At 42.6% G+C, this 17,482-nt stretch overlaps 3 protein-coding genes across 9 annotated transcripts in view; 1 reads left to right on the top strand and 2 right to left on the bottom strand.

Moving 5' to 3' along the window:
* The window catches only part of LOC108043117 (synaptotagmin-like protein 4), a 52,548-nt gene extending 44,436 nt beyond the window's left edge, over positions 1-8,112 (top strand). For 3 of the 5 annotated variants that reach the window (XM_044459123.1, XM_044459124.1, XM_017121674.2), the window contains 6 exons: positions 5,422-5,606; positions 5,675-5,869; positions 5,936-6,190; positions 6,704-6,978; positions 7,040-7,248; positions 7,307-8,112. In XM_044459123.1, coding sequence (XP_044315058.1) covers positions 5,422-5,606; positions 5,675-5,869; positions 5,936-6,190; positions 6,704-6,978; positions 7,040-7,248; positions 7,307-7,458 — 1,271 coding nt within the window. In that variant the 3' untranslated portion in view covers positions 7,459-8,112. Of the gene's footprint in view, positions 1-2,602; positions 4,752-5,421; positions 5,607-5,674; positions 5,870-5,935; positions 6,191-6,703; positions 6,979-7,039; positions 7,249-7,306 lie in introns of those variants that run through there. The other 2 variants (XM_017121675.2, XM_017121676.2) reach the window with 2 other exon arrangements.
* On the bottom strand, positions 7,539-13,336 carry LOC108043119 (solute carrier family 22 member 6). Its single transcript, XM_017121677.2, has 5 exons — positions 12,908-13,336; positions 12,590-12,848; positions 11,792-12,206; positions 10,981-11,487; positions 7,539-10,855 (listed from the first exon to the last, which is right to left on the bottom strand). The coding sequence occupies exons 1-5, from the start codon at positions 13,235-13,237 to the stop codon at positions 10,684-10,686; spliced, it is 1,683 nt and encodes a 560-aa protein (XP_016977166.1). The 5' UTR covers positions 13,238-13,336; the 3' UTR covers positions 7,539-10,683.
* Positions 13,337-14,100: 764 nt separating this feature from the next.
* Positions 14,101-17,476, bottom strand: LOC108043122 (solute carrier family 22 member 13). Of its 3 annotated transcripts, none has more exons than XM_017121682.2 (4): positions 16,970-17,476; positions 16,646-16,904; positions 16,168-16,591; positions 14,101-15,121 (listed from the first exon to the last, which is right to left on the bottom strand). In XM_017121682.2, exons 1-4 carry the CDS (start codon positions 17,306-17,308, stop codon positions 14,482-14,484), a joined length of 1,662 nt encoding a protein of 553 aa, XP_016977171.1. In that variant the 5' UTR covers positions 17,309-17,476; the 3' UTR covers positions 14,101-14,481. The 3 variants fall into 3 exon arrangements, with proteins under 3 accessions (XP_016977171.1, XP_016977172.2, XP_016977170.1); XM_017121683.2 differs by having other exon boundaries at positions 16,657-16,904; positions 16,970-17,059; XM_017121681.2 differs by having other exon boundaries at positions 16,168-16,904.
* Between the last annotated feature and the right edge of the window lie 6 nt (positions 17,477-17,482).

Genomic DNA, 17,482 nt, shown 5'->3' with positions numbered 1-17,482 from the left:
GGGAAGCCCACTCATAGATACACACTCACACCAACTCGGATGGAGTCATTTGGTTCCGCAGACAGCTGCTTCACCCGAAATAAACTCAATCAAGGTCAATTAACTGTATCCATATTTAGAGCTCCACTCATAGCCAACTGCGGCTGGGTTTCCAGTTCCAGTTAGCGTCCAAAGCGATTTTCGCACAGTTGCGTAGTCAGTGTGTTAATGTGCCCCCCGACGTAGAAGTATGTAGTTTTGGATGTGTGGAGTACCTCGTGGCAGTGGCTTTGTTCCGCTTGGCGGGGGCGTCTGTTGTAGTTTTTGCTGTTCTCTATATATTATTTGGCTGAAAAGCTGTTTTCGCTTTTGCGGCCAACAATTATATACCACTTGGTCAATGGATCCCAAACTCGAAACTCGAAAACCTGGGTGCAGGCGGGCTTTGAACTTTGCAGTGTCACCTAGTGATGGGGAATGAGGGATGGTTTTGAATAAGCTGTAGTTAATTAGTAAGTTCAAAACAGGGGACACACCCTACAGAATATAAAACAAGAGTATAGTTTGGTATTTATAAACAAATGTATTTGAATTTTGAAAATGTTTGGAGAATGTTAGATGGATAAATACTAAAGATAATATGTTAGGTTTTATTTTTTGTTATTTATTTATACTTTGAAAACCCCCAAAAAAACAACAAATATAAGTTCTTAACTACAGTGCTAAGTAAATAAATAATTATATTATTTAGCACCTCAATAAACAAGGTTACATGTTGGCAAAAAGGAATTGTTGTATTAACAACAAAAAATTAACTAAGTCTATTGCACCTCCCTATAATTCAAATTAAAATTGTATCATAATTCATTTTTACTATCGAGGAACAGATATTAATCATCAAAAGAGAAATCGTATGGAAACTCAGTTCGGCGAAATGCCTTTTATATTTTCTTTTGATAATTCAGTTAGCGTTCCGGCACATTAAGCCACAGATAAGCTATTAAGCTTTTATAGGCCCCATATAAAGCATGGAAAATGTTTATTAAATCTTAAAAACTTTCATTGCTGAAGCATAGAATTAAAGGTCGAAGAAGATGAATGAAATTCATCATAATTAACTCATTTCTTAAAGACAATTAGAATTGAATTCAGATAATGGACCAACAAGGTTGTCTGCCAACTTTTTTCACGTTGCCATCTCTGAAAACAGTTGTGCTTACACAGTTTCTATTTCCAGTTCAACCAACTCGTTTGTCTTGGCCAAAGCACAATTAAATGGGTGTCCCCTTTAAGCCCCAACCACTGAACTCTGTGTCAGTATTGAACTTCTGTACACCCATTCGGTATTTAAGCTCTTGACGTTGATAAAGAGCTTCGCTGGTTTATTTCCTGTATTTATTTCATTTATTCATTTTGCATACAACAATTAATGTTTTCGAGCCCACGAAGGAGGTGACATCGCCGCCAGAAGAGGTTCGTTGGGAAATTAAACGATGCATTTTCCACATCTAGTTTCGTGCATCGCTGCACCGCCGGAGTGCGGAAGTGGTCCGTGTTCCATGTCCACGTCCATTTTCCACTCCGCCACGATGTCCGTGCCCATCCGGCAGCCGTTTAAGTGTTTTGCACCAAAACAAAACACAGCCGCCAGCGGGGGCCGTTGCATGCAATAATATTGCAGTGCAACGATTTCCACAATTATGCAAATCGAACCGACTTGCAATTATCGCAGCCGCATGGCGGAAGTTTCGAATAGGAATGGGAATGGGAATGGAACTGCCAGCGGAAGATCACCCTGTAAGCGACACCCGTTGTCCACCGACCACCGATCTCCGTTCAGTTCGGCCCCCTAATTAAATTAACCTTTTTGCCCGAGAGCCGAGACAGAATAACCAGAAATGCGAGACGGAATGTGTATTTTTTCACTGCCTTACAGTAAATCTCAATGGGAAAGCGAGGAGAGTTCTTTAATTTTTAGGACAAGAACTTTACCATTTTGGATAAAATAACCATGTACTTTTCAAGTAAGAAAACCTACATTTACAAGTGTTTCATGGGAGGTCCACCAATTTATTATTAAAAGTGAGGCAACAAATCTTCAATAGTTTAAATCCTTATTTATTAAATTCTTTTTAGATATATTATTTCTGCTGAAGAACTATCTTTATTACGTTGGATTATTCTCAATCGCACATTATAGATCCTAATCAAATACACTTTTTTTTAATAACTCTTCAAGATCACCCCTCTTGCGGCGATTGTTTTCCATTGGCTCTTGTTAATTGCGTTTTCATTGGATTGGCGCCCCTCGCGACCCCATAGTTCAATATTTAAATAATTGAATAAAACTTAGATTTGCGGTCGCCCTGACCATGTTCTGTTCTTGGGGTTCTGTAAGTGACTTCGATCCCTGGATCAGTTGCTTCGAATCGCGCAACGGGACTGGAACTCCGCCGCAACGATGTGCTCTATAAGGCCCCGCGAATTCCGATCTTAACTCTAACGAACCGATCGCTGCCAGTGAAAGTGAAGTCTTTCACTCACTTTGACTTTTAGTTCGCCGGGTTTTCGCTTTGGGTTTTTGGTATTAGCTTGTTTTTTTTATGGGTGTTTGGGGTTTGCCCTTCCCGCTCACGTTTATTGAGCGCTGTGCTAACAAAGCGGAAATTATAGAAGTGCCATAAAAAGCGAAAACGAAATGAAAACATTGACGGGTCGGAGATATTTGTCAACAATTCGTGACTGCATAAAAGAAATTCAAATTTTCAGCACCCAGTGCAAACATTTTGAGAGCCCTTAAAGACGTTTTAATGTATATTTCTATGTTTAATTGCCTCCGAATGGATCGCTTGGCCATTCTCAACGCTCTGGGTGTAATCTGACCCACTTTTATTGGCTAACTGTCTCGATTGTTTGCTGCTCCCCTTCGATTTCACACCTTCGTTTTGGTCATCACCTGAAGGCTGTGGCAAGTTCAGGGCCGCTATTCATTTCGACTTAATTAAATTGACTGCTGGCGGTGGGTCATGCAAATGTTTTTATGGCCCAGGTGCCTGCTATCTAAGATTAGCGGCTCTCAAGCGGCGATCAAGTGCTCCAATTACGTGTTCCAATAACCAAAGATTGCGTGTCGCCGGGCATCTTATCAAAGGGCCAGCAATCTATGTCACACTGCTCAGAAATAATTCATTATCAGCCATTTCTGTTGTAATATATCTAAGTGATAATAAGTGGAAGCCATTTTATTGGGTGGGCGAAATACCAGATCCAATAAAGTAGACAACAAATGGTATATATCTTGATTGAATCGTTATGTGTTATTTCTTAGAGTTCCGGATGATGATAATAAATAATAAATTTAAAAAACTTTCCATAAGATTGTACTTTGTCAATTTTATCACTTAATGCATTTTTCAACGTTTTCTAAAAAGAACTTTTCCAATGCAAAACCAAAAGGCTATACGTACGTACTCGTAAAAGCAAACTATTGTCAGCCATATCTTATAGATAACAAGTAGAAGGTTTTTATCGGCTGGGGCGCAACCTCAAACTTTTTATTTGATATAACAAAGCAATCACATTGCAATGTTAGTTCAGCCTATAATAGAATTGAACATACTCTGAAAAACTACTTACCAATTGAAAGCTACTTAAAACTAATAGCTCAATTGAATTAAATGTAGACTGAAACCAAATTATTTCGGATAATTCCTTTAAAAACCCAAAAGCTAAGACCTTTCTAATTGACTCAAAGAGTTGCGCAGTGTAGGCAATTGAGAAACTCATCAGATGACAACTGCCAACTGGTTGGCGAAACGGCAGAGCCAAAAGTGATATAAAACATTTGCAGTCGGCTGCGGATGACACCAAAAAAAGCGGTCACCAATTAATCTTGCCACCAAAACGCGCAATTGTGAAATGAGAAATCGAGAAAATGAAGCAAGTGACTCGTTTAATTGGCCCGCGACGAACAGCAAACTCAGCGCCGAAAGAAGCCACCAGCTATAATGTGTTTGCGTCCACCTCCGCCAAGAAATCCCAGCCAGCCTCGGCTGCACCTGCTCCGCTGGCTCGAGTGCACAACTATGGCAGAGTGGTGTCCCAGCCGGCTGGCTCCTCACTGCCCTCCAGTTCGGCTGGAAAAATTCAGTATGCAGCTCTGAATCGCATGAGAAAAAAGAGATCTGGGGATGGGTGCAAGAAACCGCAACGCAAGTCCAAGTGGCGGCATCTATTTGGCCAATGTTGGTGGAAAAAGAGGCGTCGCCAAAGGAGCTATCAGGATTACTGGAGCAGATCGGGTGGAAAGCCAAGGAAAAGTCATTTCTTTTGCTACTGCTGCAGAAAAAGATCCAATGGTTACCACTACGATTCCGATGAGGAGGATGACGACATCGATGCCAAGGTGGCTTCCTATGTGATTGAGATGAAACAACGCGAGGCGGAGGCCAACAGGCAAAGTGAGAGAATAGTTGAAGAGACCGCGATTCCTGTTACCCAGGAGCCACTGCAGCAACTTCCTCCGCCACTGCGATCTCCATCTGTAATTAAAAGACGAGCTTGGACCTGGGACGATAGTTTGAGGTCCAACTCTGATAGGTTTCTGGAGACCCTGGAGGAGGATCTGCCGGCTAATGCTGCTCCTGGGGGCAGGACATCGTTGATCCTCCACCGACGCACACCCCTGCATGTGACCTTCGTGGAGAGCGAGGAGCAGGAGGCGGAATCTGAGCCGGAGGATCATCCGAGGCAGGAACGGGTAGCGGTGCAAGGTAGGCGGCAACTGCTACCATTGCCAACTGCATGATCCTTGCACCGATGCCCCAAGCTGCTCTCCCTCACAGATCTCCTCTCATATTGCACCCGAAAAAAAATTGTATATACTTTAGTACCTTAAAAAAACACTATTGTGTTAATTATGGAGTGGTATTGAGGAAAATCACCTCTATTAGCCAATGTTTTCTGAAAATGTCTTCTTGATTTATTTGATTTTTTCGTTCTGCCACGATGTATTATATACAATACATTAACATTTCTTTTTTTTTACTACAAAATACATTAAATGCTTAGAGATATATGGTTAAAGCTTCAATAATATTCATGTTTTATGAATGTGCAAACAAAGCTGAGAATAGGAAGACATAGAATATCTCATTTGACCTTCTGAATTGTGCACATAATGATGCATTCCAATCTTAACCTACAATTATTGTCCAGAACATTGTATGTGGATTGCGTTATGAAATACTTATGAAATTAAAGACCGAGAAGAAGTGCAATGGGGGGCTTTAAAAAGAATATTATCAACGCTGTTCATTAGCTAAAAATACCAAGCCACATTTTCCATCGATCGTTATGGGATCGTTAATCATCCGGTCGCATAGACCATTAGCCTTAATTGTGGAAAACTCGAGTGCTAATTGATGGCTTTTCTCTTTGCAGAGGAGGCCAAAGTGGCCGCCGAGGAGCTCACTCGATCGCCGGTGATTGGACAGCGGCAGGCAGATGGCACCGGCAGTCCCATCCAGTCGCGTGCCTCCAGCGAAACGTGGCCCACCCAGTCGGATGAGGACATCGATCGGCTGGTGGCCATGCACCAAAATCGCAGCAGTCTCAGCTCGCTGGGGGTAAGTAATACTCACAGATCTTGTTAGCATAGTCTACAATATTTTAATATCTAATCACCCCTTAACAGGTGCGTTCGGAGTCCATGGCCAGCGTTTATTCGGGAGCGGGCGAAGGTCGCTATGGCACCGTGGTGGTCAAAGGTCAAGTGGAGTTTGCCATGCAGTACAACTACAAGCTGAGCGCCCTGGAAATCCACGTGGTGCGTTGCAAGGACTTGGCTGCCGTTGATGCCAAGCGTAATCGCAGTGATCCCTATGTCAAGGTGGGTTCTATTACCTTCTTATCCTTTAACATATATTTATTAATCTTTGATATTTCTAACGATTAGGTATATCTGCTGCCCGACAAATCAAAGGCCGGCAAGCGCAAAACCAAAGTCAAGAAGCATACGCTGAATCCCATCTTCGATGAGACGATGCGCTTCCACACACCCATTTCCAGTCTGGAGTCGCGAACTCTGTGGCTGACGGTCTGGCACTCGGATATGTTTGGGCGGAACGACTTCCTCGGCGAAGTCAGTGTCAATTTGCAGGGTCGCCTCTTCGACAATCCCCAGTCGCAGTGGTACCTTCTCCAAGAGCGCGTAAGTTTTTTAACCCGTTTCCGCAAAACATTAAAAAGTATATATAAAAGGTAGATATCATTGTGTTCATAAAACTTCATTACCAGAGGGTTCTGGTAAAAGTCTATTAATAGCTTTTATACTCTGTAACGAAAGAACTCCAGCAAAAGTTATGGCCAACGTTAAGTTTAATAATGTTAAATTTACAAACAATATCAATCCACTCTCTGTTGCTTGTACAATAAACAAGTTAGCATTCAATTTTCATAATTTAAAATACTATAATAACCATGTTAAACAAAAGTGGGAGCCCAACCAATTAAACAGTGCTAGTCTGGTCATTAATTATATCACACTACAGCAATTATTAGCTTTAAATTCAAGAATGGTAATCTAAACATTAAAAATTGTAACAAAGAATGAAATCACTTAAAACTATATTGTTTCTTAATAAAAAGAAATTAAATATATATAACACAGACTTAGTTAAATAGTAAGACCTATCTTTTAATCATGTTTTTTACATTTTCGCAGAGTGAACCCTTTGACGAAGTGGCCACTTACAGAGGCGACATTGTGGTGGGCCTGAAGTACATTCCACCGGAGAGCATTAAGTCGTCGTTCTTCTCGCGCGGTTCCTCGCTAACGGGCAGCTCCTCCAACCTGCGAAAGTTTGGAGGCAGCATCAAGTCGGTGGCCTCCAAATCGGACCGGACTTCGAAGGGAGGCCAGCTGCATGTGCTGGTCAAGGAGGCCAAGCACCTGAGTCCCATCAAGGCCAACGGCACATGCGATGCCTTCTGCAAAAGGTGGGCTTTCAACTAATGTGCAATAATTACAAGTAACTAACTATATTTTTTACTCTGCCAGTTATTTATTGCCTGATCGCACGCGGAGCTCCAAGCAAAAGACGCCGGTGGTGAAGCGCACTTTGCATCCCAGTTGGAACTACACCTTCGTTTACGAGGATGTCTCCCTGGAGGAATTGTCAGAACGGGCCTTGGAGCTCACCGTGTGGGATCACGATCGCCTGGCCAGCAATGAGTTTGTTGGCGGCATACGTTTCTCCTTGGGAACAGGTTAGTTTGCCATACTAATTCCGCTCCGAACCCCAAATTAAATCCACTTCTTTAACAGGTCGCAGCTATGGCCGCCAAGTCGAGTGGATGGATGCCACTGGAAAGGAGCTATCCCTGTGGCAGAACATGCTGGATCGACCCAACTTTTGGGTGGAGGGCAGTTTGGTGCTGCGTTCCACTTTGGATGGCATTCGAGCCAATTTGCCATAGGCCGATCCTGAAGATTATTAACTTATTGTTTAGAACCAGGACAAATCACAAACTCGCAGTTTGAATTGCCAATGGCACACTGCATTGTATTGTATTGTATTGTAATAACTATGCGATAATTATCAATTAACGATCACTACGACTCTGAGAAGCATTACTAGCGGTATAAGAAAGCAAAACGATTGTAACATTCACAAGTTAGAGTTAAGAGTGTGGAATGATGATTTCTGAATACTCGAATACGTCGGAAAATGGCGATGACGCTGCCAGAACCGTTGATACGCAAAAAAAAAAACAAAAAGCAAAGTAATCAAGGCAGACATGAGAAACTAAGAAAAAAACCTTATCAAGTTTATGGCACTAATTGTAAGCGCAATTCTCAGCTATTCGATGCAGATAAAAAACTAAAACTGTAAAGCAAAACGATGAGGTCCCAAGGTCGGGCCGCCTAGATATTAAGACAGTTTGTATGTGTGTGTTTTTTTCCCCTCTCCCCTCTGAGAGGCATTCGCAATTGGCATACTATATGCGCTAAACTACGATAAAACTAGAACTAAACATACAGTTAAAACCTAGTTAAATCGAGGCATAAGCTTACTTTGTAAACCTATCCATAATATCCGAAAAATACAAATAACATTTTTGTAAATTCAACATTTTTGGTTTATTTTCCACTCTTTCGTTTCTTAGACATTAAGCAAACGGCATTGTAATCTGTATGCATATATCTCTCCTGACATCATACATATCGCGAACATTGTGCAAATCCAGCTAAGCTAACAGCTTCATGCCTCCAACTTCCTGAAAAGGTATAGACCCACCATAGCAATCAATGAATCAATCAATTCCCATAGCAGCCAAAGATATCACCTCCCTCCAAATCTGATTATTGTGGTCTTTATATAGGCATACATATTATATCTATGAATACCCTTTAGGTCGTAGGGCAGCTCTATAAGATGAATTGTTTCAGAGAAATCACTTTTAAGAATACAAAAACGAGTCTTATGAATGCTTTTGGTGTAAGTGGATATTTACCATGATCGTAAATATAATACCGATAATACAAAGTAATATTTAAAGTTGAATGATACTTGACAACAAATTTATAGAAGATGTTTTTTATAAAAGAAAATTGCTGAATCACTCGTTGCCTAAATACCGCTTGTCTTTTATACTCGATGTTTTCGAAACACACAAATAATGCACACGCCTGAAAATTTGGTGATGATCATGTTGTAGGACATATGTACATTTACACACTTTGGTAGAATGGCTCACCACGAACGAAGTTGATTACGAAGTTGATATTGAAGCTATAGCTATGCAAATCAATGTGAAAATGCAACCGGAGTTGGATGTGGATGTGGATGTGGACATAGAATACTTTCTCTAAATCAGCATATGATAAATGTCAAACAATAAGCAGCAAATATTGCAAAAGTAAATGGTATTTAGTAGCATAGAAAGCGCAAGTAGGAAACCACAATATACACACAGATACTAATTCTACCCACAAATAGTTCATAATCTAAGATTGAAGCGTTAGCTGTTGGTTGGCTCTCTAATCTAAGCCATAAATTTTGTTGGGAGCCCAATCACACCCACACCTAATATACATATACATAATTATACACACACACCCGTAGCCATAGTTTATTCCCTCTAAAGTCTCCAAAGTTTCAATGTTTACTACATGTATATTTTTCTACTACTTACTATGTACTTACCACCTAAATCAAGTATATCACTTACCTTAGGATCGCGGGAGGAGTGGCGGTTGTGTTTTAACAATCGCCACTCGGTCTTTACCTATCCACTTACTCACTGAGATGGTGCTATATAGTCGAATATAGGATACTGGAGTACCCCCGTACTCGGTCTCAGGTTGCGAGAGAACTATGAGGGATCTTTTTACCTTTTTACTGTGTACGTGCATTTCGGATTCAACTGAACTATTGTGAACTAGTGTTGATTATACATGTTTATGGATGCGATGCAGACTTCACACCTACCTACTTTATACATACAAATCTACTGAGATACATTACTTATAACACCTTTACAAGCATTCCGTAATATTAAGAATTTCGAGCAGAGCATTTGTTATTAGGCCCAGTTCGCAGAGATCGGGAACCCCTAGCGCTAGGCAATTTCTATAGGACGTTTTTGACGTTTCCGACGTGTCCGCTTGGATGCCAGGCAAATACACAGATTAAAGTTACAGATACTGATATCAGAAATATTTATGTACCCAATGTATTTGTTAGCATTCGCCAGAATTGCTCATAGAAAAACGAATTGATAAATTTATTGAATATAAACCCCAAGGAGAATATGTTTGATTGGGCATATAGGCCCCGCCTCCCCCAAAAATACACATGTTGCGTTAATGTAGAAAACTTTTTTAGCGAATACACACATATGATACACAAATATACATAGTAATAGATGATTATCAGAAAAACGCTGCGGTTGCCTTCCTATGAGCATTAATCTAAGTTGTTTCACAGGTGACACACCGATTGTATTTCCCTGAACTGCCCTGAGAACAATCTATTTATTCATTTTATATCATTTTACATTGAACTAGTTATGCTCAGTTAAGGTGAAACTCTAGTTAAGTTTGTCCCTTCGCTGAATACCTGATCGGGTTGGTTTATAGTTTCACATTTTATTATCTGGCGACCGGCGACATGGCCCTAAATCACTTCTCGCCATGTCTGCGCTAGACTTTACACTTAGATTTAAGAGAACGGACCTTTGGTCAGTTTCGCAATGCGGAAATCCCCGTTGAGATTCCGATTAATTGTACGCTAGAGTTTGTAAGACTTTCTATGGCAATTGGGGGCAGAATGAAGCGATCAAATTGTAGCCGTTATGTTTATGGCATTTAAGCGTTACATAATTACAAGAGTTTACATAACCATTTACAAGATACAAGATACTTATGACCCTTTTACTTACAAGTAAGTACTTAATACAGAGGCAACAATACCGACACACACGATTCAAAAAAGCTAATGAACTCAACCAATTGGCTCAATACAAGTTGCTAAGTTAAAATTGTGTTATAAATTGTGAACAGCAGTGAATCAATAAAATAAAGCAAACTTCACATCTATTGACAACTTTCGCAACTACCGTGTCCACCTTTTTTTTCTAAAGACCCTTTGGGGTTTAATACAACAGTCAGTGGGGGAATACTTTGATTGGGTCATCTCGCTACACCTCCGCTTCCGTGTCAGATTTTGTTTGTCCATTGAGTTGGTTCAGTCTGAGTTCCTCGACGGGTTGCTTGGACACATCGTCATCATGCCGACGCCAACAATCAAACGGCAACATGGACTCGCCCTTGCCAAAGGCCTCGCCATCGGCCAAAGTGATGGGCAGTTGTCTGTGAAGGATTAAAAGGTATTCCGGTTTCAGAAAAAACATTTTAAGCATATTCTCATTGAAGGGGTATCCCGTGCACCACTAAAAGTTTGGATGGACATTCATTCCTCCTCCTTCGATACTCACTTGTTGTTCGTTTCCGGCAGCAGGAGCGTGCAAACGGATGCAGACAGGAGGAGCAGGGCCAGGATGAGGGACGGGGCTGCCGGCAGCTTTGTGCCCAGGTGAATGAGGTAGGGCGACACAAAGGAGGCTCCCGCTGCGGCCAGGTGCACTGCAGCAATCCCACGCGAGCGCACACAGGTGGGCAGCAGCTCCGAGGCGAACTGCGAGGTGACCGTGTAGCACATGGAGATGCCCAGTCGCATGGGCAAGGCGAAGGCCAGCAGCAAGGTCACGTTGCCCTGGGCGCCATCGGTGGAGAGGGCCACGCCCAGGGCGCAGGACAGCAGTCCGGTGCAGAGCATGGCCAGAAAGGCCGTGGCCTTGCGACCCACCCGACTCTGCAGGAGGCCCTGGATGAATCCGGATGGGGGAACGACCACGGCAAACAATGAGAAGACCACAAAGGGTGACAGTCCCAAGCCCTCCACATTTCGAGATATGGTGTTGAAACTCAGCGAAGTCAGCATGCTTAAAATAAAAGAAAAAACAAAATAAATTTAAGTTTGTTAAGTTGTCTAAATAAAGTTAAATTTTAGCTTATTGATGTTCTAAAATGTCGCTGCGCTTATACAATGTATACATACTAAATATTATATTAAAAAAAATATAAATTAATGTTCTTTAATAATTTAGAATTCTAATTCTAATTCCCAAATTAAAGAAATATATACAGGTTACATTTAACATTTATAGGAAATAAATTATTCATTCCCTTTTTTGTACAGTACAATCCAATATTTTTTGATGATCACTTTTTAACGATAATACTTACAATGTGATTACCACCAGCAGTGAAATCTTGCGAAGATTCGGGGTCTTCATAAGATCGAAAATTCCAGCCGTTTGCTCCGGTTGATTTGAGAGCTTTCTTTTAACAATGCAATTCCTCCGGAAGGCCTCGAAGTCGGCTGCTTTCACCTCCCTTCCATTAAAGTGGGCAATGTGCTTCAGCCTGGCAATCGCCCCCTCCACATTGGTCCTAGTGATCAGCCACTGGGCGCTCTCCTGCACCACAAAGTAGAACAGGGCCACCACCAGTTGGAGGAGCGCCGAGCAGGTCAGGTAGATCCTCCAATTCCCGGCCAGCACAGAAAGCCAGGGAGCCACCAAAGCACCCAGACAAAAGCATATGCCAAGGGTTCCACTTATGGCCAAGTTCCTCAGTTTGGGCGCCAAGTACTCCAGAACTAGAAAATTAAATTATATAAAGTGGTCATTGTTTAATATGGTTTGTTGTTCGTGCTTGAAGTGCTGGAAAGTATAATTTATTTAATACAAACTGGCATTCTAAAGATCTCCACTTTTATTTGTTTACTATACAGAGCAAGCTTTTTAGAGAATTTTAAATTGTAATATTCATACGTGACCTCTAAATTACTAAGTGAAGCACGTTTGGATTGATATGGGTCAAAAACCTGAGTAGTTACAGTATTGAAATACAGTTTTTGTGATGTGTATCATGAAAGTCGGGACAATTATTAGGAGTAGACACTGTTGTTGACTCCGCACTGTAGGTATGCAAAAGCTTTCCCTACATCTATACTCATTCTCAAGATATCGCAATGCTTACCCAGAATAAACATCAGATAATAATTTGCCGTGGCAGCGAGACCAGAAATGCACCGAAAAATGGCGAACTGCACCAAATTGGCGGCGTAGGTGGTGAGGAAGTCGCCGACGAATCCGCACTGATTGGCCAGGATCACGGCTCTCACCCTGCCGATCTTGTCGCCCAGCATGCCGAAGGTGAAGGTTCCCACCAGGGAGCCGAGGAAAAACAGAGATTGTCCGATCCGCGCCTTGTAGGCATCATCGCACACCCAGTTAAGCTAATTAACAAGAGGTTATACTTTCAGCTGGGGACATGCCTATACCTTCCATAGCTCACCTCCGCGTTCATGCTCCTGAATCCAAAGTCATAGTTGTATATCCAACGCTGGCACGTCTCATTACTCACCGTGACCCGGTCACCCTCGATCCTGTCCAGTCGGGTGCAGGAGGCCTCCTTGCCAAAGGGGGCATACACGGCGGCAATCTCCTCAAAACTACGATTCGCCAGAGCCTCATGATAGCACCAGTGCTGGGGCACAAACCCAATTATGTTCTGCGAGTAGTAGTGAACGGTGGACGTGAAGGCTATGTAGCCGAGCAGCAGAATCATCAGGTACTGATAGCGACCCGCACTGCCGCACTTCTCCAAGATCTGGTCGAAATCCATGATGACAGGGCGGACGTTGTCGTGCTCTCGCTGAGATTCTATTAAGACTAAACCCAACCGATCCGATCCGAGCCCAGACGATTTCGTTCCGTTCCGATTCAATCCGAGGCGAGGCAAGAAAAAAGAGTGCAAGGTGGCCGGATTCGCACGTTGAGTCTCCGTCTATCTCCGATAAGATTGTTTTGGGGGCGGCTTATCGCATATATATGGCGGGTCGCTCAAACGCGAACGCTTTATTGCTTAAGTGAATTCACTCATTCACTCCAATCTAAACAAACGCCGGCGTCTCACGAGAAGGAAAGCCTTCTCTGGCATAGATAAACACTCGGCGTGACCTCTGAAATGTGAATCAAACATAGTACAACAATGCAGGCGAGCAATAAGTTGAATGGACTCTTAATAAAGCCAAAACAACAAAGCGCCGCCCCTACTCAAGTGTACTATACATAAGGTCAAGAGTGCGCTTAGATAAAAGCAGAAATGAAACCCCAGATTCGCCAGCATGAACATTCGAATACTCTCGACCAGAATTTGTTTACATGGAGAAAATAGTTTCTTCTAAGTACTTGAGTGTGTTTTCTTCTTTGGTGGGCCATGAAAATTATGCCTTTGTATCAGATTCGCGGTGGACGGAAAGTTTCGTAAGTACATACAAAAATACAATTAAAATGTTTGTTTCCTTTCCTTGTAAGGCATAAGATTGCCAAGATCAAACATAATCCAGCTCTTAAAAACTTAATCAAACTAAGTAGTTTGAAAAACCATAAAAGTATTTTTATTAAGAAAGAATATATTTTTCGTTTTCATTACTCTAATTTTGTACATGCTCACAGAATATTAAAAAAAAAAACCTTGAGCAAAACAAATAAATTATTTAATGGTGTCAAAATCTTTTCTTATCGAAGAAGCCTACAATAATAGTAATTACCACAGTCTTTATTGCCATTCCTATTGTCAGCTTATGTTTTATCTTGTAGTTTAATTATTTCACTTTTGCTCATAATGTAGTAAAAAAAAGTCGACATTTTTTTTATTGTCTAGACTAGCGGAGCCCTTATGATAAATATAATCTTGGCTGCTTAATGGATATCGTTAGAACCACTATATTATATGATTTTAAGCAAAATTTAGTTTATACAAAATGAACACATTTTTAAACCAATTTTTGGCAACGTTTTTGTGCAGAAGAAATACTCAAAGCCGTAAGAGTTCTAATTAAGTCCAATCCTACTTGATAAGTATATTCACTCCGCCATAAGTTTCTCATTGGTGCCAGCGCTGAGATCATGTTGATCCTCCTTTTTGGACCCTTTTAGAAAGTCAAACATCCGCTCGTCCTTGCCGAACTCCTCGCCCTCCGCCAGGCTCAAGGGCAGCTTTTTATTTCGCGTCTCCGGCAGGAGCAGACAAATCCAGGCGCTCAGAAGGAGCAGCAGGCAGAGTATGATCGAGGAGGCTGCCCGGAAATAGGTGTCCAGGTGCAGGATGAAGGGCGACAGGAAGGAGAGGGCTGCGCCCGTGACATGGATCACGGCCAGACCACTGGATCGCACGCAAGTGGGAATTAGCTCAGCCGATATCTGCATGGTGGACCCTGTGATCACGGAGATCCCAAATCGGGACACCAGCAGCAGACACACCATCACCATCGCACTGGGCTGCGTCCAAAAGGTCAGCAAAATGCCAGTGGCCGCGGTCATCACGCCAGTGGCTGTCATACTGACCACTGATGTAAACTTGCGACCCAAGTTCTTCTGGACTTGGGTCTGGAAAATGCCCGAAGGTGGCAGGGTCAGGGCGAAAAAGGTGAACATGACGAACGGCGATATGCTCAGGCCTTCCACATTTCGGGACATAGTATTATAGCAGAGCACCGTGATCGAGCTGGAAAGATGTTAGATAAATAAGATTAAGTCATTTTTCAAATAAATAAAAATTGTAAGTTGTAATTTACATTTAAGTTTAAGGGGGGTATAGTTAATTCGGTGAAAAATAGGACATTTTTAAAGAATTTTTATTGGCGATACGGATAGTCACTGCTCAATTTTGGTTTTTGCATGTGATAGGGCAACATTTAAACAACATGTGTGAATTTTTTATCCCAAAATATTAAAAATTGAGTGAGATACATGCAATCTCCGGCGGCGCCTCGAAGAAAACGCGTTTTGCGGTGTACACGATAACTGGTCACAGAATTATCTGAATTGAAAAAAATCAAATTGCATTAGTTAAAGGACAAGATTCCTCAGGTAACGCTGTCGAGTTTTTATTTTTTATATTTTTTTTCGTTTTTTAAGGCTCTTGAGAGTCAAAAACCCCGATTTTCGCCCAAAACGTCGAGTTATTTGTTGCTCTAAAAATAACTAATTAAAAAAAAAAAAAACTCGACAGCGTTACCTGGTAGAGAAATACTGTGCAAAATCTCAAAACGATCCGTTCGATAGTTTGAAATGGCAACTTTTCAGGAGAGCGTTTTAAAGTTTGGGACACCCAAAAATTCAACATAAAACGCGCTTACTGACCTACGATCGGAAGTTTTACTCGGATCGATCTAAAATTTTAACACAATATTCTCGTGATGTTGTGCATTCAGAAAAAAAAATAAAAAAAAGTACACAAAAAAAAATTTTAATATTATACCCCCTCCTTAACTCTGAGTATACCACTGAAAAATCAGACCTCAGTGACCAAAACTATTAAATAATTAAATAAATAAAATAATCTGTATTTTATTTTGATTCTTAAAAATAATGAAGCTAGGTCGATTTTAGGGAATTAAGCCACAAACTTTTAGAGGTATAGGACTTCGAAATCGGATTTCTGAGATAGCTATATAATATAGACGTGGAATTTATATATATTTTATAATGAAATATTCTAAACAAATAAATAAAATTTTAGGCACTAGAAAGCCCTTTTCCTTTACTCACAAGACAACCAGCACGTATGTAAGTCTCAGACGCAGGCGCGGAAATTCAAGAGCGTCGATGAGACGCGACTGCTTCTGCATGGAGACCTGGCTGCTGGCCTCCGACTCCTTGTTCTTGCAGTGCTGGCGGAACAGCTCGAAGTCCGCCTCGCTGACCTCCCGTCGGTTGAACTTGGCCACCCGGCGCAGCCTCAACTCGGCGCCATCGATATCGTGGCGCGTGACCAGCCACTGGGCGCTCTCCTGGATCAGAAAGTAGAAGCCGGTGACCAGCAGTTGGGGCAGGGCGGACCAGGCCATGAAGGGGCGCCATCCGCCCAGCCAGACGGCCTGCCAAGACGCACTTATCATGCCCAGACAGTACCAGACAGACATGGTGAGGTTCAGGCCCACACTTCGCATCGTTGGCGAAACGTACTCCAACACTGTTTTGGAAATGAAGACTAGATAAGTGCAAGAGCTGTAAAATGATAACATACCCAGAATATACATGAGGTAGGCGTTGGCCTCAGCAGCCAGGCCAGATACGAACCGGCTGGCCGAGAATGTAACCAGGCTCTGGGCGAAGATGGTGGCCGAGTCGCCCAGGAAGCCGCACCAGTTGGCCAAAACCACGGCTCTGATGCGTCCGATTCTGTCGCCGAGTAGACCAAACAGCAGGGTGCCGCACATGGAACCCACGAAAAACAGGGACTGACCCACTCGCGCCTTGTACGCCTCATCGCACACCCAATTCAGCTGCGGGGAGAGAAAATGCTCTTTAGAGATTGGCGCTCTTAAGTGGCGCCCAAGCAGGGACTCACATCGGCGTTCATGCTCCTGAATCCATGATCGTAGTTGTAGATCCAGCGATTGCAGGGCTCACTGCTGGCAGTGGCATTGCTCCCATCCTCGTTGATCGATTCCAGTCGCGTGCATGAAGGCTTCTTGAATGGGGCGTAGATGGCAGCGATTTCGGCATAGCTTTGATTCGCCAGCTGGTCGTGATAGCACCAGTGATCGGGCACAAAGCTAATGACGCTCTGGGCGAAGTATTGCCGGGAAACGATGAACATGAGCAGTCCGTAGAGAGCCAACAGCATGTACTGGTAGCGGTGGCAGTCGCCGCACTTGCCCAGTATCTCCTCAAAGTCCATGGCCATGTCCAGGGATGCACTTCTACGGCACCGAAACTGTCCGAGTTCGGCGGTCCGCTCTCTTCCGCTGCCACGCACATACTGCCTGTGCCAGTCCGCTGCGGTAATCGGTCCGCTCTGCCACCGCCACCGTCGTCGAATAGTTAAGAGCGGATTGTGAAAGCGGCTGCGGTAAACTGA

The sequence above is a fragment of the Drosophila rhopaloa genome, unplaced genomic scaffold, assembly GCF_018152115.1.
Source record: "Drosophila rhopaloa isolate 14029-0021.01 unplaced genomic scaffold, ASM1815211v1 contig_178, whole genome shotgun sequence".
Taxonomy (NCBI): domain Eukaryota; kingdom Metazoa; phylum Arthropoda; class Insecta; order Diptera; family Drosophilidae; genus Drosophila; species Drosophila rhopaloa.
The sequence above is the reverse complement of the archived record's forward strand: the minus strand, read 5'-3'. Positions and strand labels throughout refer to the sequence as shown.